Raw genomic sequence first — 17,218 nt, forward strand, 5'->3', positions numbered from 1 at the left:
GGAGGAATGCGCATCGCGTGAGCGCGGCGACTTTGATATAAGCCACTCATTAGGCAATCCCATTCACCATTGAGAGAAAAATGCGAGAAAGAACCGCCCAAATCCTGTTGCAATGAACTCCGACAAGCTGCCTGAGCTGACGGCAAGCTCGCGAAGAGACTCCGCCCCCGGCGCTCCGTCGTCCGTGCCGCCGTTGCGGGGCCCAGTCGAGGCCCTTCCTCACGCCGTCTGCACGGTGACGAGAGAAGAAATAGGCCGATTTAGTCATTCGAAACGAGTCGGATATTATCTCCTTGGTCGCACGCTCGGCGAAGGTGCCTTCGCTAAGGTCAAGGAGGGCATGCACTTTACGACAGGCGAAAAGGTACGTTATAGGGGAACGTAGAACGATTAGGATTAACACGACGCTCTGTCTCTATCTTTCCGCACTTACGAAAAATATCACGCACGAAAACAATGAGGCGGCTCTCCCTTTGCATAATTTAGTCTTCCCCCTCTATCTCTGTTCCATTTAGGTTGCCGTCAAAGTGATCGACAAGCAAAAGGCGCGAGAGGATCAATACGTTTATAAGAATCTGCGTCGCGAAGCGAAGCTCCTTCAAATGGTTCGTCATCCCAATGTTATTCAACTGCTCGAAGTCTTGGACACGGGGAACAACTACTATTTGGTCACCGAACTGTGCACGGGCGGCGAACTCATGGAGCACATATGTTCGAACAAACATTTAGACGAAAAAGAGACGCGACGACTATTGAGACAGATCGTAACGGCCGTCGATCATTTACACAAGGCGGGAATAGTGCACAGGTTCGCACATATACCCCTGTTTGTATGAGTCGCTTTTCTACATCGTTTCCCCAGGGACTTAAAGGTCGAGAATTTGCTCTTAGATGCGGGAAGGAACATAAAAATAATCGGTACACTACTCAGCCCTCCGGCGCGTTGATTAATTAATTATTTATTTATTTATTTATTTATTTAGACTTTGGGTTGAGCAACATATTCGGATCGCCTATAAACGCCGAAGTGTTTCACCCAAACGATTACTGTCACACGCAATGTGGTTCCCCCGCTTACGCAGCACCCGAGTTGCTCGGTCATAAAAACTACGGTCCCGAAGTTGACGTTTGGAGCATGTAAGGAATTTCATATCGCAAAGAATTCAATATGTATGTGTACACTTTTAGTGGTGTGAATATGTACGCTATGCTAACCGGTTCTCTACCGTTCACCGTCGAACCGTTCAACATATCGGTTCTCCATGCAAAAATGCTCGACAATAAAATGAATCCCATACCCGATCACATAAGTCCAGGTATCGAACCGGCAGTGTTTTAAAAATTAATTATTAATAATTAATTTATTTTTAGGTTGTCGAGATTTATTGCTGAAACTGCTCAACCCCAGGCCAGAGCATCGAATTAGTCTTCAAGACGTTTATCGACATAGTTGGATTACGGCTGACGGCGCCGAGCCGCTCGTCTCCTTTCCCTATCCGAATCGTTTATCGCATCAAAATCTCAACGAATCCGTTCTCCATCACATGACGGAGAACATGGATTTGTGCTATTCGGAAATCGTCGGCGCCGTCACGACGAATCGCGCCGTCAAGACGTCGGCGATTTATTATTTATTGGTGCAACGTCTCGAATCGTACAACAAGACGAGACCGAAAACTCGAGAGAGTTTTCGACGACCGACTCGAGACGACTACCACAGTAAACAAGAGGTAGTAGAATCGAGTAACCCCCCCTTCTAGTAATAAGTCTCGTATTTAGAAAAGTGCCAGTCTGAAACGAAGGACGAGTGAACAGCCTCGTCCTTTCAACGACACTCCTCCTTCACATGAGGAAAAGCATCTAGTCTTTCCACAGAATCGCCGCATGTCGGCTCCCGCCGTACCTATTGGTACAAGCCGACATGCGGCCCCTGTTCAAGACACCGGACTCTTTCCCAAGTCTCTCAATACTACACCCAAAGGAAACGTGAGAAAAACGAGCGGTGGCGGAATATCTCCTGCTTCAAATACCGGTTCATTTCGCGAGCGTTCCAACTCGACGAAACGATCCACGCCGCTACGACGCGTCAACACGGCCCAAGGTTGTCTAATGCCACTCGACCGTTCCCCAGAGGAAATTCCTACTGCTGCTACCCACGACGAAATGCGAAAAATAAGCGCTCCCGCCTCTTTTACAAAACACGCTCCATCGAGATCGATTATGACGGCGCGGCCTAGAACCGTCTCCCTTGGAGATGGTCGCGGAGGAAATTTCGTATTGTCGTCGCCGCCTGACGAACGTACAATACCCGAATTTTCCTCCCCGGCATCGACGCCAACCAATTATAATCGTCGATCGAGTAGCGATAATTTTCCGCCACCGATCGACGAGGGTTTGATGCTATCAAAAAAGCCGTACCCGTCGCGCTCGCGACCCAGATCTCTCGCCGAGTCGCCGAGGCTTGACGACGACGTGGCAGCAGATCCGCTTAGTCAGTACAACCCAAATAGAATTGGATCTGCCACTGTTGCTAATCGAGTTGTTAAAACGAATCCGTTTTTTACCGAATCTATGGGGGCTAATGAAATTCTGCCCGCCATAGCGTCGCAATCGAATCGTCTGGGACGGCGAAATTCGGCGAAGAAACATTCGAAAACTTATGAAAACGGGATGTCTACGATACACAGTGATCGATCGGTCGATGAAAGTATGGGCGAAATTATGCGCGTATTGACCGAGAATAACGTCGATGACATTGAAAGGAAAGGAAATACTGTCGTTGCTAGGTGGAACGGCGTCATATTTACGTGCGAGGTTTCAGCGTTAAAAACGGGGAAAAGCACAATTCGATTTTCTCATTTGACTGGAGGTGACTCACAAGCGTACACAGACGTGTGTGAACGTCTTGCAAGTAACTTATTGATTTAGTGCATCTGTTCTATTATTAGTCGCAATGTGCATCCCACCGTATTAGTTAGTTAGTTACGTGTACAGCAAAACTTTTTTCTCACTTCAGTCCAGTGTAATGAAATAAGAAAAAAAAACTTTGTCAGGAGTGGGGTTCGAACCCACGCCCACTTTCGTGGAGCAGAGATTATACGGGACACAACGTACTTAAATCTGCCGCCTTCACCACTCGGCCATCCTGACACTTACCGATTTCAGTCCCAAACGACCGTTTTAGAACGTGCGCGACCGCATGTACTTGTTGCTATACAGAACTTCTACGAGTTCAATGCAGAACTAGCCCAACCGATGCCCACAAAGAAAGCCTATTGCACTAAAGTGACCAGAAGCGACTTGTTTACAGTTAAACCTAACGTGCGCTCTAATCAACTTGATATCAAGTTCACCATTATAAGTCGTTCAAAACGTTACAGGGCGCCACGGGGCCAAAAGATTAGGCAGCGAGAAAGCCACTCGTGCAAAAATCGCAGAGAATGGACGAGGCACAACGGCTGGACACGTCGATGGACCCATCGATGGTGTCTTACCTCGAACAGCCGCTTTATCCAAGCGAAGACTTCGCTCCGACGACCGTCGACGACATCTTGGGCTCACGTCGGACCCGACCGACGCTAGAACGACGCGGAATCGAGGAGGGCAACGCCGAAGGTGAAAAAACACGAAGAGTTTTGATATTAATTGTCGCGTGATGTGAAATTTTAGCCGTTTTGAACGCGTTGAAGTCGCTTCAGGACAAGATAAGGGGTCTCGAGATGGAACGAGCTCGCGCCGCCGATCGATTTCGCGCGTTGGAGCGCGAAGCACGCGAATTTCGAGCAGAATTGCCTCCTGAACGTCCTCCCATGTCTGAACCGGGTAACGACTAGCGCACGTTAGTTCGCGCGACTGAAAAATTATTTTTTCGTTAGTTCGTGACCGAGAACGAGATCCAAAGGCGTGCACTTGCTTTGATGTGTTGAAAGATCGACTGGAATCGACGGAGGCGGAGAACGTGAAATTGTCAGCAGCTCAAGCCCTCACAGACGTAAATAAATAAATAAATAAATAATCAATTAATTAATAGTAATTACGTAGAGTCGCATACGAGAACTCGAAGAGCAATTGTTTGAGAGTCAAAAAGAAGTGAGAATTCATGAGGTAAAGGTAGAGAGTGAGTGAGTGAGAGAATGAACTCATCCTTCTTTGGACTCCCCAGTCAAAGAGAAGAAAGAAAAGAAAGAAAGCGAAGGTACAAGAGCAAATAACTTACCCCTAGGGAATGATCATTTCATTCCATAGTCAAGTCGAAGTGCTCCAGCTCCTGGTTCCGGTTTCGTTACCGTGGAAACAGACGTGCAAACGGACGGCCCCGATATGCCGTTCGTCGTGGGAACGTCGACAGCGCCGTCTCATTCCGTCACAGGCAACGTCCAACAGACTCTAGCAATGATGAAACGCCGCAACATGCCGTAAGAGAGAACACACATAGAGAATCAATATTCAACTTCTTACTTATAGTATAGCTGTTCCGAAAAAAACGGTGAGGAAACATTCTTGCGTGAAAATGATGCCTCCTGGTGAGGTGAAGGTTGTGACGACGGTCAAGGCGGAACGAGGGGCTGAGGAGAGTGGCTTGAAACGAAGTCTAGAATTGCTCAAGGGTGTCAAGATGCTTCAGACGGCGCTCAAGCGAAGCGATTTACACTGGGAATAGAGAGAGATTGGACGCGTTGTTCACGTGATGTCTGTATAGGAATTTAATTGAAACGCATGAATGCAGCCTATATGTACCACTAGACTTAGTACCACTACTACAGGGAGGGGGAGACAATGTTTGAGACGTGGGGTCCCGTGATCTACTCTACTGGTTACGCATGTGTGGCAATGCGGACTTGTTCAAATCGTCAAAGTAGCTATGCTCAATAGCCGCTTTGGCGGAAATTCGCTTTGCTGGGTTATAGACCAGCATTTTCTAAAAAGAAATAATTTAATTAAGGGGATATATATAGAGAGAGTTGGTGCTTGTTTGTACTTGGAGAAGGTCGATGCCAAGGGGATCGAGACCCGGAACGACTTTTGTTAATGGTTGCGAAGTCCATTTGGGAAATGTTGGCTTGTAGTCGGGCAATTGCGTCACTCCCGGCCACATTTCTTCAGTCGGAGTCCCCATAGTCCTTATAAGGATAAATAATTTATTATTTGATTTTCTGATTGAGAGGATACCTGAATATGCGGAAGAGTTGATCGATTTCTGAATCTCCGTGAAACAAGGGTTTCTTTGTAATCATTTCAGCCATTATACAGCCAATGCTCCATATGTCCATAGGCGTTGAATAGCGCTGAGATCCGAGTAAAATTTCAGGTGCCCTATACCACAAAGTAACAACCTAGAAAATAAATAAATAAATAAATAAATAAATAAATAATCAGTCATTGGGTTGGTTCCCTTACTTCGTGAGTATAGACTCGCACTGGTATGCCAAAGGCTCTTGCCAGGCCAAAATCGGCCAATTTAATAACTCCATTTTTATCAATAAGTAAATTTTGAGGTTTCAAATCGCGATGCAAGACTCGACGACTGTGACAGTGCAGAATGCCGACAAGAATCTGGTACGTATAACTCTAGAAAAAATATTTAAATCTCGATCGAAAATCAAAATTAATTTATTTATTTATTTATTTACCTTTACGAGCATGGGATCGACGAGCTGAAGATCGGGAAGTTTATCCAAATAGTGTTTGAGATCATATTGAAGAAACTCGAAGACGAGATAGAGCTTGCTCTCTTGATGAAGAACGTCTTCTAATCTGAAAAAAAGAGGCGTTCCCTTACTGTTTCCCCATTGGGGGGCCTCTTTTTTCTTCTTACTTGACCACGTAGGGATGCTGGAGTTCTTTTAGAAGCGATATCTCGCGAATTGCTGTGCTGGGAACGCCCTCCTCTTCGGACGTGAGCCGAATCTTCTTCAGCGCGACGAGTTGGCCCGTTTGACGATTTCGGCCCTTGTAGACGACGCCGTACGTTCCTTCGCCTATCTTTTCGATCTTTAGGTAATTGTCCATGACCGCGACGATGACGAGTGAAAGAAGAGATGATGAAAAGCGCGATCGTCGCGTCGAAGTTCAAACCTGCGGCCCCGACTCTATTTTAGCCAATCACGAAAGAGCGCAAGGTCCCGTAAATAAAACCAAGGCGCGCGCGCTTACGCCACGCCCCCTTATGCATGCAGTGTACTCTCTATATCTCTGGTACTGTACTCTTCTAAAAAGGGAAGCTGTTGTGAATGCCAGACACCAATTGGGAATAGAGTGGTTCTATAGATAAAAGTAAATTGCTTAGGCAACGGCATTGTGTCAACTGACCTTTGTCTGGTGATAAGAGGCCATGACGAATTAGAAAATCCAGCAATATCAAAGCACAGTTTGGTTTGAATTCTCCACTGCACAACTTTGTCTTCACCTGAGACATGTCTCAGAAAATTATTATAGAGCAATGTTTGTTTAGGTACCTCATTGGCAGACCAACAATAGAATTCTGCCATTTCCTCGTCAATTGGACGGGGAATGAAATCACGAGGAACTTCCAAATCAAACAAAAAATCCGTTTCCGGAAATAGACCTCGTTCATCTTCATAAAAATAACTGCACCAGGCCCAAAAAATCAAATCGTGATTTAATTAAATATAAGTGTAGTACTTGCCTAATAGTTCCAACAGAACAAGCTTTGACACTTAGTTCCGGCAGAATGCCCGCCTCTTCCTGACATTCTTTCACAATAGTGTCCGTTGGGTTCATTCCAACAGACATACCGCCAGCAGCCTGAGTAAATAAGTGAGACTAAACATAAGCAGATGTACTAGGTAATATACCATACCGTATTGTCAAGCATTCCTGGAAAAGTTTGTTTCTGTGGACTCCGTCTTCCTATCCACATGTAGTACTCAGAATCCGAGCGGTAATAAGCGGATAAATGACAACCGTATTGCTTAACACCAAGTAAACCTAAAAGAGAAAAAAATAATATAATTGATATTGAATTTCTAGCTAACCAGCCGCTGCTCTTTCTATAGCGAATACTGGTGTCTCCATAAAGTTTTTTGTCACGCTGTAGCACTGTAAAGAAATACAATATTATTAATTAATTAATTAATTAAATGTGATACCTCGTTTCGCCAGCCCTGTAGACATTTTATGACTTTTTCGTCTCTCAGTTGAATTAGAACTCGTTCCATTGCTTCGCTTCTTGTTTCGCTCGTTTTGAGAGTGTCTGATAGTTTTACGGTGCGATTCGTTCGGTTTACGTCGAAGACGGACGGAAAGCGTTCGAAATGAATTAGAATGTCGTCGCGAATTATTCCTAGCTGCTCGGAGTCCACGAAAAAAGAAAAGCAATCCTGCGATAAACGATCTTCCCCACAGGGAAAGCCGAATCGTAGCCAAATCTGACTCTATACCAAATTCCAACTCACCTTTACTGAAACGGTTGCATTTGTGAATATGCTCCACCATCTTTTGTCCCCAAGGAATGCTGCACATTTTTTCCTACTGTTTAGCGCGCGTTAGCCGCTGCCTCGCGTGTATTTTTGTCCAGGTGTAATTGGATAAAAAAACTGCAATTTATTTTGGGTAGATCGCCCCTACCTTTACACGCCTACGACGTCTCGGTTTTATACAAAAAGCTCTGCTATTGCACTTTTTTCTTCTTTTTCTGGTGAGCCTTTCCTGCTGCAGGAGATCTCACGCTATCCGTTTTTCTTTTCTGCAGTCGATCGTCACTCGACGACTCCCCTCCTTCGTCGTCAGTTGAAGCAGGTACGAGAACAACTGCTGCAAGACAGGCGAGCTGAAATAGGGCTCCAATGAAAAGACCGTATTTCAAAACAAGATCAATCCACGTTTCTTCAGGTCCTTCCAGCATCTAGAGAGCAACTTACGACGAAGGAAACAACGTTTGTTTACGATTTAACGTGCGTTAACTATTTAACTAAGGCAGTAGACACGGGTAATTTTCTGGGTAATTTTCAAAGCGTATGCATTTTAGTTGGTTTGAATTTCGATATTAGTACTTGCGTACTTCTCGTGTTGACGCGTTGCCACACACAAAAAACGCATAGTAATCCGGGGCATGCAGACAGCGCCTCATTGGTCAGATCAATAATCGGATAACATATTAAAGATCGTCCCCCTCCCACCGCGAAGTGAACGAACGAAGCATTGTTTCCGACATTCGCGACTCGCAATGGCCTGTGCGACGCTAAAGCGAAGCTTTCACGAAGCAAACGCGTTCGAACCGAGTCCGAAACGCCGTCGATGCACGTCCGGCTCGATTCTCTCCCAAACGGCGTCGCCGGACATCATGGCACAATCGCAGTGCTCAACGTTTGCCCAAGCGACGACTCCAACGCGACCAGGTATCGAAAGAACGCGATTACGGTCGATAAACGCATAGGGGCCCCCTTTCTCGTTTTTTTCCTCAAGACGAACTCACTTCGAGCATTCGTTCGGAGTGGAAGCGACTCGCGCGACGACGAAAGATTCTCGAGAGCGACGAAATCGACGAATCCCCTTCGGGGGCCCCAGTGGACGAATCTCGAACGAAAGAACCGGCGATATTCACTCTAAAACAGGTGAAAATGATTATCGAACGTCTGTGGAAGGAGAGAGAACAGCACATACGGGAAGAATACGAGAAAGTTCTGTCGGAAAAATTAGCAGGTGAAAAAATTCGAATCGGACATACGGGAAATTTAATTTTTTCTTTTAGAACAATACGAATCGTTTGTGAAGTTCAGTCAAGATCATCTTCAGAAAAAATTTTCTGGAGATAGCATCAGCTGTTAGTTTCCCAATTAAAATATTTAATTTTTAATTAATATTTTTTCTTTTCAAGATGTGTCCTGAATCGTTTTCCTTCTCCTTCTGTGCCGTTTTTGAGAGAGATGATAGTCGCGTGGAATTCTATGATGTGTGGTTGAAGAGACTTTATATGTAGATAAATCTTTTGATTTGTTGCATTGTCCGTTTAATAGTACTCATCTATAGCGTTTGTGAGCATAATAAAACACTAAGCATCACGAAGAAATGAATGAATGATACTACTGTGCTATTGGGTGTCATTGCACATGCCTGCATGCGTTCATAGTCTATGTACTACTCATAGTCTCAAGATGAGTCCACAGACCACCAGGATAAATAGATTAATAGATAGGGTTTCGCTACCGGATGTGACTGAGGCTGTGAGCATGAATTGGGCAATGTTGGATACTTCTGATGGATTTCCGGCTTTGTCTTTTGATGTGATTGCTACGAAGTAGGGCCAAGTGCCGTTGTACACGGTGAACGTTACTTCCTGTTGCTCTCCAGCTGGCAAAGGGGTCAGCGATCCGGAGACAACGTCATCGGATCCGACTTGAGGCGCGGAAGAAAACTTATCAAGAAGACGAGTGAAATTTCGCGATACTCTGACATCATAGGAAGCAACTAAATTAGATCAAATAATAAGGATAGAGAGAGAGAGAAAAGGATGCGAGACTGACCTTTTCCCGTGTACGAATTATCGCCCGGTGCACTCCACCGTATCGTCACAGTCGCTTTCATGAGACTCGACTCAGCGACCATCAAATCCATCACTTTAGCTGGCGCCATGCGATCGGTTTTCCCGTCATAGTTCTCCAACTGAAACGCGCCCGCGGCACGGACTCGCACGAAGGCGGACAGCTTCCGAGGTTCGAGCTGTTCGCGTCGAACGACGTTCGGAAGCCGTCCCTCCAACTCGTCATCAGACATCATGGCAATGTCGTCGAGATGTCGCACGCCGACAGCTAAGGCCGAGTCGTCGTCAGAGGAAGCGCGCACGATGACGTTGTATCGTCCGTTGATGCTGTAGTCAGAGAAATAGGCTCCGTAGACGCCGTCATTCGCGTACATATCAGGTGCTAGAGAATATAGAGAAATCAATACTTTTAAATATATATATATATAAGGGGGATTACCGATTCCATTGTCTTTGAGAGTGATCAATGCTCGAGTTGCATTAGGACGACTGATTTCGGCGATGACGTTCGCTCCGACGACGGCGCGATAGCCCATCATAACGCGCGCCGTGATTAGAACGGCTTGGGGATATTGAACGGTTGTCGCACTGACAAACGTCGTCACAGTGAGAGGCGGAAGAGAAGCCATTGCCATGGTTGATTGCTTTGACGACGTTCGTCTCGACGACACCGAAACGGTGACTGCTTGAACAGCGGAAGAAATAGACGGATTCGAAATTTCATACTCCCACCAACCACTCTAAAAGAAAAAATTAAACAATAATATTTATACGTGATATTTATATTGCCTCTGCTGTTGAAGGTAGGCTGATCTGTATTGAACTGAATGCCCTGTTGAGAGTATACATAGACGTATTCAATGAACTTGTGACTCGGCCTGAAGGAGATATGAGTCTCGCTTGAATAGCGTGCTTGTCCCTCGACACGCTCGCATTCCACATGACAAAGAACTCGGTTGATTGACCAATACCAGCGTCAATCATAAAACGATGATGATCGCTTTCATTAGGTCTGATCACGTGAACGTCCGACGCGACTTGCATGAGAGGATTGACAGTCGAACGCGACGACTGATCGGAAAGAGTCATCAACGCTTCATTGAGCATCTGAGTATCAGCCTAGAGAAATAATAATAATAATAATTAATTGATTAAATGAATTAGGGTTAGACCACATGGTCAGTATCTTTACCTCTCTTCCATCGTTATCCGCATAGAAAACCATGCCGCTTGAGTCCTCAGACAATACCCCCAGGCGTTGAGACGCAAGAGGACCGAGCCCTATCGTATGTACTGTAATCCCGGCTGCTTTGAGAAGCGGCGCGGCGCTCGATATCAAAGGCGTTTCATTCTCCTCTCCATCCGACATAACAATCAACGATCCCCCGACAAACGGTATCCTCTCCACATCCGTATTCGCGTCGACGTCACGCAACCCTGTTAATACTTCCAAGCCTTTTAATAGCCCCGAACCGATGCCCGTGTTTCCGCCCGCTTCATCGGTCGTGGGCAACGCTTGACTTAGTGTTCGTCGATCGGTCGCGTTCCATAGAGCGCGTAGGGGAAGTCGTATTGTTCCCGTTGTCTGGAGTGTCACTATTCCGATTCGCGTGCCTGGCGTTGCCGTGGCGATATAGAGATGGGCCGCTTGACGAAGTCGATCCATTTTATCGTCGATTTTCATACTGAGGGAGAGATCGAGAACGAAGACAAAGTTCTCGAAACGAGATCCAGAGTGAATGTACTAGAGAGAGAAAGATTATTAGTATTAGAATCAATATTTTTTCTTTATCTTTACTCTGAATGTTGGCTTGGTGTCTTGGTCCCTGGATCCGGCTTTGTTTGCGTCATTGCTAAAGTCATTATGTGATGTTATGACGTCCCACGTGCTCCGGTACGAACAAAAGCGATTCTGAAAATTTGGTGCGGCGCGATTGTGCTTCACTGACTCGTCGTCGCCGTCATTACAAAATCGATCGACCTTTGCACAGAAATAATTAGACAAGAAGCCCCCTCCAAACTTAATTAAAATGACTCACAGAGTCAATGTACTGTCGAAACATAATCGATCCTCGCGTTCGAAAAGACGGATCCGTTTCGAGACGACAAGATGACGTCAAGCTGAAAGCCGAACAGGAATTGCCGTCGGCATCGACTACTTTTCCCTAGAGGGCGTGGCGAATTAATTATTTAATTAGTGAGTTCTTCCAGGAAATGTATCCGTTTTTTACCTTCTTGGAAAGTTCGACAGCGCAGCCCGTTCCTTCCGTTGTTCCTTCGTCGGACAAATAAGCGACGTCCGAACCGATGCCGTATTCGTCGAAAACTCCCCATCGTAGATGAGCCCATTCGTGAACGATCATTTTCTCAGCCGGACTTATGTCTTGGTACTAGAGAATGACGCGTCTAGGAGGTGGGTGGAGTGGGTGGGGTCCCCTTTTACCTCAGTCAGTCTATCCGGCGTTATGTGCATGTATTCGCCTTCCATGCCACACACGCTGCCTCGACTCAACACGTACGCGGTGTCTTCGCCAGGGACGGCAGGCAAATCGATGCGAATGTTGGCATTTGCGAATGTTTCGCCGCCGGGTTGCTTGTAGAACGACTGCGATGACCACGATTCGGGAACGAGAATCGTGACGTCACGGAAATAAGCTCGACGTCTCGTCGCCGTGTACAGATACGCCGATGCCTTTGTGAACGCTTGCTCGATTTCGGTGAAGAGGCGACCGCTTTCGGGAACGCTTTCGCCGATGGCGATGGCGATGTTTTCGTAGCCGTTGTCTTTGAGAACGATTTGGCACGTCGATTGGGATGCGAGGGTTAGTAGAAGGACGAGAAGCAGGGGAAGCATTGTGCTGTGCGATAGGATAGTCTTCTGAAGCAGAGATTGGGGGTCTGTCGCTTTATTAGCTTTGCGGTTTAGTTCCTGAGTCGTGTACTCATGGACTCTCGACCGGAATTGACGTCATCGTACCAAGAAGAGACCGCGAGCCCTGTCGCCGTTTCTCCGGGAAGTCACCACGGCAAAGTTCACATATTATTTTTAGCAAAAAATAAATCTAGTATGCAGTCGAGATAATTTCGTGCGTGAAAATCTAAATAACTTTACGCGCTAGCGCGGCATCTTACCGCACGCTAACTGAGCAATGGCCGAACTGCTTCTCGATCCAGACATCCGTATTTGGGTCATTCTTCCCATAGTCATCATCACTCTTCTAGTCGGAGTGCTTCGGCATTACGTCATAATGCTGTTGCATCGAGAAAAACGACTAACCTTAGAAGCACTTCGAGATGGGCAAGACTTTGACGTCATCGCTCGCTCAAATAGCAATTATCCTCTCAAATTTTTAGTCAGGCATTGATGAGAAGCCAACGACTACGAGCAAATGGGCATTTCCTTCCCGGAAAGGTCAGATAGGTGACGTACTAAAAAACCTCTTCATTCCGGAATGTTCACCTTATAAACTTTAATTAAATTATTCTGGAATGGTCACCATGACTCCTTATAAACTTTAATTAAATTAGACTAGTATTTTTATATGAATTTGGAGAGATTTTTTTCTAGGCATTTGTTATGCGGAAAGATTATTTCAATGACGAAAATGACGGCTACTTTAAGAAGGAAAAGAGGGAGTCGCCTCCATCGAATCCCATGGGTGGTAAGGCGAATTTATCTCAGCGAGCAAAAGCGTGGAATATTTCGTTTCAGATCCAACTATGATGCTTGATATGGTGAAGGGAAATTTGACGAATCTCGTGCCGATGATGGTGATTGGTGGATGGATTAATTGGACCTTTTCTGGCTTCGTAGCCAGTGAGTATTAATCAATTTTTTTGATAAAATTTTTCAACTGGAATTGGTGTTCTTGTTTAGCCAAAGTACCCTTTCCTTTGACAACCCGCTTCAAAGCGATGCTTCAACGCGGAGTACAACTATCTACCTTAGATGCCTCATGGTACAGTCACTTTGATTATCAAAATTAATTAAAAGTCTACGTTCTTTGATAGGGTTAGCTCAGCGTCTTGGTATTTCCTCAACTTCTTTGGACTCCGAAGTGTTCTCACCTTGATATTAGGTCATCATGAAGGTAAGACCTTATTAGCTGGCTTTTTGTATGGAATCAATGCACTCTCGCAGCTGTTCCTGATCAAATGAACTTTGTTACGCCTTCATTTGATGCGGGTCCAGATCCAGCCAAAGCAATGAAGGTGAGACATAGAGGGCTCCCAGCACTACTGAATTCTCAATTAACCGCAATCCTCTTGGTTAATGGAGAACCCCCAGCAGTAATTCTTAATGAACCGCAACTCAGCCGGTTAATAGAGGACCCCCAGCATTACTGTGAACCACAAGTCTGCTGATTAATTAATAGAGGACCCTTCTCAATGAACCGCAACTCTATTAGAGGACCCTGAGCTCTACCTCAGTTAGCCACAAGTCTGAGGGTCTCCTGCTATACTAGAGGACCCTGAGCTCTACTTCAGTTAGCCGCAAGTCTGCTGGCTAATAGGGGACCTTGTTCTATTAGTGGTGACTGCAATTGCTTTGTCTCTTCTCGCAGGCTGAGTGGGAAGCGTTGCAAATCATCAAACACGAGTGGAAACTCGAAAGAATCGAAGAAGAAATAATTCGCCAGACATAGATAGATAGATAGACAAAATGAATGTGGCGGAGGAATCACGTTTCTCTTTTTACAAATTACACATGCAGTACTTAGGAGGAGAGAAACAAAAGAAATTCATCATTGTACACCACGTAAAGAGAGAGAGAGAGAGCTAAGTAGATTCAGGAAAAATTGAACGCTTGGGCACCAAAATTGACCATTGAAGCCGTTGGAATTCCAGACGGTGGAATTCCAAAAGAGAATTGGCCTTGAGCGTTCACTTGAGGAGCAATTTCCTCCACTTCCTCATCCTATAGGAAATAAATAAATAAATAGATCTAGACTTTTTTATCTATGTACGTACCTCTTCGGAGAAATATTTATCAATTATTCCGAAGGCACTTTTGTAGACGGCTTCGTTTTCGTGCTGCTGCAAATCTTCGAGTTTGTCTAGACCTGAGAACATAGGAGAACAGATAAGGGGGGTTAGGGTTAATAAATAAAGCAATTCTTTTCTTTAGTCACTCACCCCCTGCTTCTTCTATAGACGAAGCAACTTGAGTCAAAGCGTGAGGATTATACTCTGCGGCAGACTAGGAGAAGACTGACGCATACAGATATGGAAGTATAAGTTTCTTACGGCGAGGATGTTGCTAAGGCCGTCTAGTAGCACAGTGACAGTCTAAAAGTAGAAATAATATCAATAATAGAGACTCTTATATACAAACTTTTGCGTCTTTGACTGTGAGAAGATCACAGAGTGGTTTCAAAACGCCTTGATGCACAAGAAACAAATTCTAGATGAGAAGGAAACGTGATAGTCAGAGACAATGTATATATCTATATATACCTGTTCCACTGTTGCTCCTGAAGTGTAATTGGTTATAGCCCATATTGCTTCCTTTTGGGACTTGAAATCGTCCTAAGAAACGAAGATAATTAATTCTTTTATGTATTACGATTTTGTACATACATCTGTGAGTATGTTAATGAGTGGTTGAATAATTCCAGCATCAGCTACAGCCTGTATAAAAGAATTATGAACGATTTTTTATTAATTAAAGTCATCTTCTTCTTACTCTGATTTGTTCTGATGTTCCTGCTGTGACGTTGGATACAGTCCAGGCGGCCTCCTAAATTAAAAAATAATTAATAAAGTTTATTTTTTGACTGTCACTCTGTCTAACCTTCTTGATACTTGGCTTTGAATGTCTCAGCAAAGCGGGGAAGTATTGGAGACCATTTGAATCCAAGACAACCTGAATCAAAATTAGATTTAATTATATTGAATTTTAATTGATGTGCCTGTGTTTGAATGTCAGATCCAGTGACAATATTTCCAATTGCTCTCAGAACAGGAATCTATATTCTCTTATTAATTAATTTATTAATAAGAGCGTTCATAAGTACCAGAAGTTTTGTTTCTTGACTGCCAAGCAATGTCACCATTTGGGGAACAATTCCACAATCAACAATCATCTAAAAATTAATTAATACTAATTAATTAATTAAAAATTCGTGTGAGTCTTGATTTACCTGTACTCTCTCTTCTGTGCTATCAGTGAGATAGGCAAAAGCCCAGCAACAGTCTGATACAACCTGAACAAATTCAAGTCAAAGATCAGATAATAATATAAAGGGATTTTAAGAAAAGACCTCTTTGTCAGAATGAAACAGAAGTTGACACAAAGAAGGAAGAATCTAAAGGAAATAGATATATAATTTTTCAATTAATTATGTATGATCTTACCGCTATAACTGCTTCCGTTGACGGAGATGGATTCTTATTTCGACACAAATTAGAAAAAGTCCACACAATTGTCCTTAGAAAGGTCACCTAATAAATATTATGTATGATCTCTATAGTATTGACTCTGAATTATTTATAGGCCTACGTCAATTGTTGGAGTAAGCAAGGCAATCAACGGCGGAATTACATTATGCTTAACAACAAAATCTCTCAAATGAGCTCCATCACCTAAACAACAAAAATAAATAGATAAATAAATACGAAAATTAGATATGTACCAGCAATATTCCCCAAGGCCCATACAACTTGCTCAGCGATTCTCATATTCGCCGGCACAGAGAGAAGTCGAATGAGAGCTGGCACGGCGCCAGAATCGACAACAGCGCAAGTGTGCTGTGACTCGCTCGAAGCAACATTCGTGAGTGCCCAAGCGGCTTCGTATTGAAGATTCGGATTATCCGATTTGAGAAAGGAGACGAATTTCGGTATAAATCCGGCATCAATTATTGCATCAATAGGCGGATGACGTTCACGTGAGAGTAATTTTCTCGCTGTCTGGAGACCGTCTAGTTGGACGTTTACTAATGGCGATGACATTTTTTCCAGCATTGTTGACAGTGACGTCGGTATAGCCTATATTAAATTATTTAATAGATTTTTTTGCGCACGTTTGCGCAACTGTTGCGCATGGTTTTCTTACTTTTCGATTCGATTCCTTTAGAGGACTGCTGCTGTCTTCGTCGACGGCGACGTTGCGTCGTTTGAGGATTTGTTCGCTTCGTTTCGACTGGGCGAGGGAGAAATTTTAGGCGAAAAACGGTCTCTCAAAGGGGTCCCCCCCGAATCGAAAGTAGTACTTTGCGCAATTCTACCACTTCGTCCGTGCGACGTCGCCTTAGTTCCTGTAGAAAAACCGTGAATATGCATATGTGACGAGCGATTCGTCGTCGAAACCGACCTCGTGATCTCTTCCTTTGTTTTTGAAGGACTTGATTCGCGAATTTTCTTTCGTCGTCGACATAGTGACACCACGGTTCAAACCCAACGCGAGAGAGCGACTGAACGTGCCTCGAAACGGATTCTAATTCAAAAGGGGTACGTGATCAGTTTCTCGAACGATGATTGGCCGAACAGCGGTCACGCCGTTCCCATCTTTCCCGGCTGAGTAACAATATCAATAGCGTGGTGTTGCCTACAGAAACGGCGTGACGTAATAAGCCAAAGCATTTACGCAGTAGCCGCGATCACACGGGATGGTATCTTCCTCTGCGCCGGGCTGTTGGTCGTGTATACGCTGTAGCAAACAGTCGAAACGGTTAGTTTTGATGACGTAGTGTAGCTTCGTACAGTGTACGATGAAGA

General features: G+C 44.7%; 8 protein-coding genes and 1 non-coding gene across 9 annotated transcripts; 4 read left to right on the top strand and 5 right to left on the bottom strand.

Moving 5' to 3' along the window:
- The first annotated feature begins 29 nt into the window (after positions 1–29).
- Positions 30–3,132, top strand: LOC136193097 (hormonally up-regulated neu tumor-associated kinase homolog A-like). The gene is made up of 7 exons (XM_065981890.1): positions 30–364; positions 516–808; positions 863–918; positions 984–1,137; positions 1,189–1,316; positions 1,372–1,730; positions 1,780–3,132. Exons 1-7 carry the CDS (start codon positions 113–115, stop codon positions 2,926–2,928), a joined length of 2,391 nt encoding a protein of 796 aa, XP_065837962.1. The 5' UTR covers positions 30–112; the 3' UTR covers positions 2,929–3,132.
- Trnal-uaa (transfer RNA leucine (anticodon UAA)) lies at positions 3,048–3,150 on the bottom strand. The gene is made up of 2 exons: positions 3,114–3,150; positions 3,048–3,093 (listed from the first exon to the last, which is right to left on the bottom strand). It is a non-coding gene; the product is annotated as a tRNA-Leu (tRNA).
- A 198-nt stretch (positions 3,151–3,348) lies between these two features.
- Positions 3,349–4,725, top strand: LOC136193125 (centrosomal protein of 57 kDa-like). The gene is made up of 7 exons (XM_065981923.1): positions 3,349–3,615; positions 3,670–3,822; positions 3,876–3,991; positions 4,042–4,104; positions 4,163–4,195; positions 4,246–4,415; positions 4,465–4,725. Exons 1-7 carry the CDS (start codon positions 3,441–3,443, stop codon positions 4,658–4,660), a joined length of 906 nt encoding a protein of 301 aa, XP_065837995.1. The 5' UTR covers positions 3,349–3,440; the 3' UTR covers positions 4,661–4,725.
- LOC136193126 (cyclin-dependent kinase 1-like) lies at positions 4,689–6,010 on the bottom strand. Its single transcript, XM_065981924.1, has 6 exons — positions 5,816–6,010; positions 5,631–5,754; positions 5,398–5,568; positions 5,170–5,333; positions 4,979–5,120; positions 4,689–4,918 (listed from the first exon to the last, which is right to left on the bottom strand). Exons 1-6 carry the CDS (start codon positions 6,007–6,009, stop codon positions 4,808–4,810), a joined length of 906 nt encoding a protein of 301 aa, XP_065837996.1. The 5' UTR covers position 6,010; the 3' UTR covers positions 4,689–4,807.
- Positions 6,011–6,121: 111 nt separating this feature from the next.
- LOC136193127 (uncharacterized) lies at positions 6,122–7,611 on the bottom strand. Its single transcript, XM_065981925.1, has 8 exons — positions 7,416–7,611; positions 7,110–7,354; positions 6,996–7,059; positions 6,821–6,948; positions 6,647–6,765; positions 6,456–6,588; positions 6,310–6,406; positions 6,122–6,261 (listed from the first exon to the last, which is right to left on the bottom strand). The coding sequence occupies exons 1-8, from the start codon at positions 7,480–7,482 to the stop codon at positions 6,209–6,211; spliced, it is 906 nt and encodes a 301-aa protein (XP_065837997.1). The 5' UTR covers positions 7,483–7,611; the 3' UTR covers positions 6,122–6,208.
- Positions 7,612–8,105: 494 nt separating this feature from the next.
- Positions 8,106–9,028, top strand: LOC136193137 (akirin-2-like). The gene is made up of 4 exons (XM_065981937.1): positions 8,106–8,357; positions 8,425–8,661; positions 8,711–8,782; positions 8,837–9,028. Exons 1-4 carry the CDS (start codon positions 8,186–8,188, stop codon positions 8,845–8,847), a joined length of 492 nt encoding a protein of 163 aa, XP_065838009.1. The 5' UTR covers positions 8,106–8,185; the 3' UTR covers positions 8,848–9,028.
- LOC136193094 (calcium-activated chloride channel regulator 1-like) lies at positions 8,946–12,384 on the bottom strand. Its single transcript, XM_065981887.1, has 9 exons — positions 11,943–12,384; positions 11,731–11,889; positions 11,539–11,664; positions 11,298–11,480; positions 10,692–11,243; positions 10,289–10,618; positions 9,939–10,239; positions 9,483–9,881; positions 8,946–9,426 (listed from the first exon to the last, which is right to left on the bottom strand). Exons 1-9 carry the CDS (start codon positions 12,351–12,353, stop codon positions 9,101–9,103), a joined length of 2,787 nt encoding a protein of 928 aa, XP_065837959.1. The 5' UTR covers positions 12,354–12,384; the 3' UTR covers positions 8,946–9,100.
- Positions 12,020–14,257, top strand: LOC136193133 (ER membrane protein complex subunit 3-like). The gene is made up of 9 exons (XM_065981932.1): positions 12,020–12,564; positions 12,619–12,797; positions 12,854–12,911; positions 13,068–13,161; positions 13,212–13,316; positions 13,377–13,458; positions 13,511–13,590; positions 13,641–13,711; positions 14,065–14,257. Exons 2-9 carry the CDS (start codon positions 12,649–12,651, stop codon positions 14,143–14,145), a joined length of 720 nt encoding a protein of 239 aa, XP_065838004.1. The 5' UTR covers positions 12,020–12,564; positions 12,619–12,648; the 3' UTR covers positions 14,146–14,257.
- LOC136193110 (importin subunit alpha-1-like) lies at positions 14,164–16,936 on the bottom strand. The gene is made up of 19 exons (XM_065981907.1): positions 16,815–16,936; positions 16,714–16,758; positions 16,557–16,643; positions 16,135–16,489; positions 16,002–16,084; positions 15,857–15,943; positions 15,763–15,807; positions 15,643–15,705; positions 15,517–15,585; positions 15,412–15,468; positions 15,294–15,365; positions 15,186–15,239; positions 15,080–15,130; positions 14,957–15,028; positions 14,835–14,903; positions 14,747–14,788; positions 14,636–14,699; positions 14,471–14,562; positions 14,164–14,417 (listed from the first exon to the last, which is right to left on the bottom strand). Exons 1-19 carry the CDS (start codon positions 16,875–16,877, stop codon positions 14,289–14,291), a joined length of 1,599 nt encoding a protein of 532 aa, XP_065837979.1. The 5' UTR covers positions 16,878–16,936; the 3' UTR covers positions 14,164–14,288.
- Between the last annotated feature and the right edge of the window lie 282 nt (positions 16,937–17,218).

Source organism: Oscarella lobularis, chromosome 11 (genome assembly GCF_947507565.1).
Source record: "Oscarella lobularis chromosome 11, ooOscLobu1.1, whole genome shotgun sequence".
Lineage (NCBI taxonomy): Eukaryota > Metazoa > Porifera > Homoscleromorpha > Homosclerophorida > Oscarellidae > Oscarella > Oscarella lobularis.

What these genes read in the sequence shown, in the direction of transcription:
- LOC136193097 (XM_065981890.1), top strand. Translation starts at nt 113, where the DNA reads ATGAACTCCGACAAGCTGCCTGAGCTGACGGCAAGCTCGCGAAGAGAC. An exon ending in GAAGTTGACGTTTGGAGCAT is followed by an intron (nt 1,138 to 1,188) that starts GTAAGGAATTTC and finishes GTACACTTTTAG; the next exon opens with TGGTGTGAATATGTACGCTA. An exon ending in ACCCGATCACATAAGTCCAG is followed by an intron (nt 1,317 to 1,371) that starts GTATCGAACCGG and finishes ATTTATTTTTAG; the next exon opens with GTTGTCGAGATTTATTGCTG.
- LOC136193125 (XM_065981923.1), top strand. Translation starts at nt 3,441, where the DNA reads ATGGACGAGGCACAACGGCTGGACACGTCGATGGACCCATCGATGGTG. An exon ending in TCCTCCCATGTCTGAACCGG is followed by an intron (nt 3,823 to 3,875) that starts GTAACGACTAGC and finishes TTTTTTCGTTAG; the next exon opens with TTCGTGACCGAGAACGAGAT. An exon ending in AGAAAAGAAAGAAAGCGAAG is followed by an intron (nt 4,196 to 4,245) that starts GTACAAGAGCAA and finishes TTCATTCCATAG; the next exon opens with TCAAGTCGAAGTGCTCCAGC.
- LOC136193126 (XM_065981924.1), bottom strand. Translation starts at nt 6,009, where the DNA reads ATGGACAATTACCTAAAGATCGAAAAGATAGGCGAAGGAACGTACGGC. An exon ending in CAGCATCCCTACGTGGTCAA is followed by an intron (nt 5,755 to 5,815) that starts GTAAGAAGAAAA and finishes TCTTTTTTTCAG; the next exon opens with ATTAGAAGACGTTCTTCATC. An exon ending in TTGGCATCGACCTTCTCCAA is followed by an intron (nt 4,919 to 4,978) that starts GTACAAACAAGC and finishes ATTTCTTTTTAG; the next exon opens with AAAATGCTGGTCTATAACCC.
- LOC136193127 (XM_065981925.1), bottom strand. Translation starts at nt 7,482, where the DNA reads ATGTGCAGCATTCCTTGGGGACAAAAGATGGTGGAGCATATTCACAAA. An exon ending in TACAGGGCTGGCGAAACGAG is followed by an intron (nt 7,060 to 7,109) that starts GTATCACATTTA and finishes ATTTCTTTACAG; the next exon opens with TGCTACAGCGTGACAAAAAA. An exon ending in CAGGAATGCTTGACAATACG is followed by an intron (nt 6,766 to 6,820) that starts GTATGGTATATT and finishes TTATTTACTCAG; the next exon opens with GCTGCTGGCGGTATGTCTGT.
- LOC136193137 (XM_065981937.1), top strand. Translation starts at nt 8,186, where the DNA reads ATGGCCTGTGCGACGCTAAAGCGAAGCTTTCACGAAGCAAACGCGTTC. An exon ending in GACGACTCCAACGCGACCAG is followed by an intron (nt 8,358 to 8,424) that starts GTATCGAAAGAA and finishes TTTTTCCTCAAG; the next exon opens with ACGAACTCACTTCGAGCATT. An exon ending in TCTGTCGGAAAAATTAGCAG is followed by an intron (nt 8,662 to 8,710) that starts GTGAAAAAATTC and finishes TTTTTCTTTTAG; the next exon opens with AACAATACGAATCGTTTGTG.
- LOC136193094 (XM_065981887.1), bottom strand. Translation starts at nt 12,353, where the DNA reads ATGCTTCCCCTGCTTCTCGTCCTTCTACTAACCCTCGCATCCCAATCG. An exon ending in GCCTACCTTCAACAGCAGAG is followed by an intron (nt 10,240 to 10,288) that starts GCAATATAAATA and finishes TTTTTCTTTTAG; the next exon opens with AGTGGTTGGTGGGAGTATGA. An exon ending in TCTCAAAGACAATGGAATCG is followed by an intron (nt 9,882 to 9,938) that starts GTAATCCCCCTT and finishes TATATTCTCTAG; the next exon opens with CACCTGATATGTACGCGAAT.
- LOC136193133 (XM_065981932.1), top strand. Translation starts at nt 12,649, where the DNA reads ATGGCCGAACTGCTTCTCGATCCAGACATCCGTATTTGGGTCATTCTT. An exon ending in TTAGAAGCACTTCGAGATGG is followed by an intron (nt 12,798 to 12,853) that starts GCAAGACTTTGA and finishes TCAAATTTTTAG; the next exon opens with TCAGGCATTGATGAGAAGCC. An exon ending in TCCATCGAATCCCATGGGTG is followed by an intron (nt 13,162 to 13,211) that starts GTAAGGCGAATT and finishes ATTTCGTTTCAG; the next exon opens with ATCCAACTATGATGCTTGAT.
- LOC136193110 (XM_065981907.1), bottom strand. Translation starts at nt 16,877, where the DNA reads ATGTCGACGACGAAAGAAAATTCGCGAATCAAGTCCTTCAAAAACAAA. An exon ending in AAGTGGTAGAATTGCGCAAA is followed by an intron (nt 16,644 to 16,713) that starts GTACTACTTTCG and finishes TCCCTCGCCCAG; the next exon opens with TCGAAACGAAGCGAACAAAT. An exon ending in GATCTGACATTCAAACACAG is followed by an intron (nt 15,366 to 15,411) that starts GCACATCAATTA and finishes ATTTTGATTCAG; the next exon opens with GTTGTCTTGGATTCAAATGG.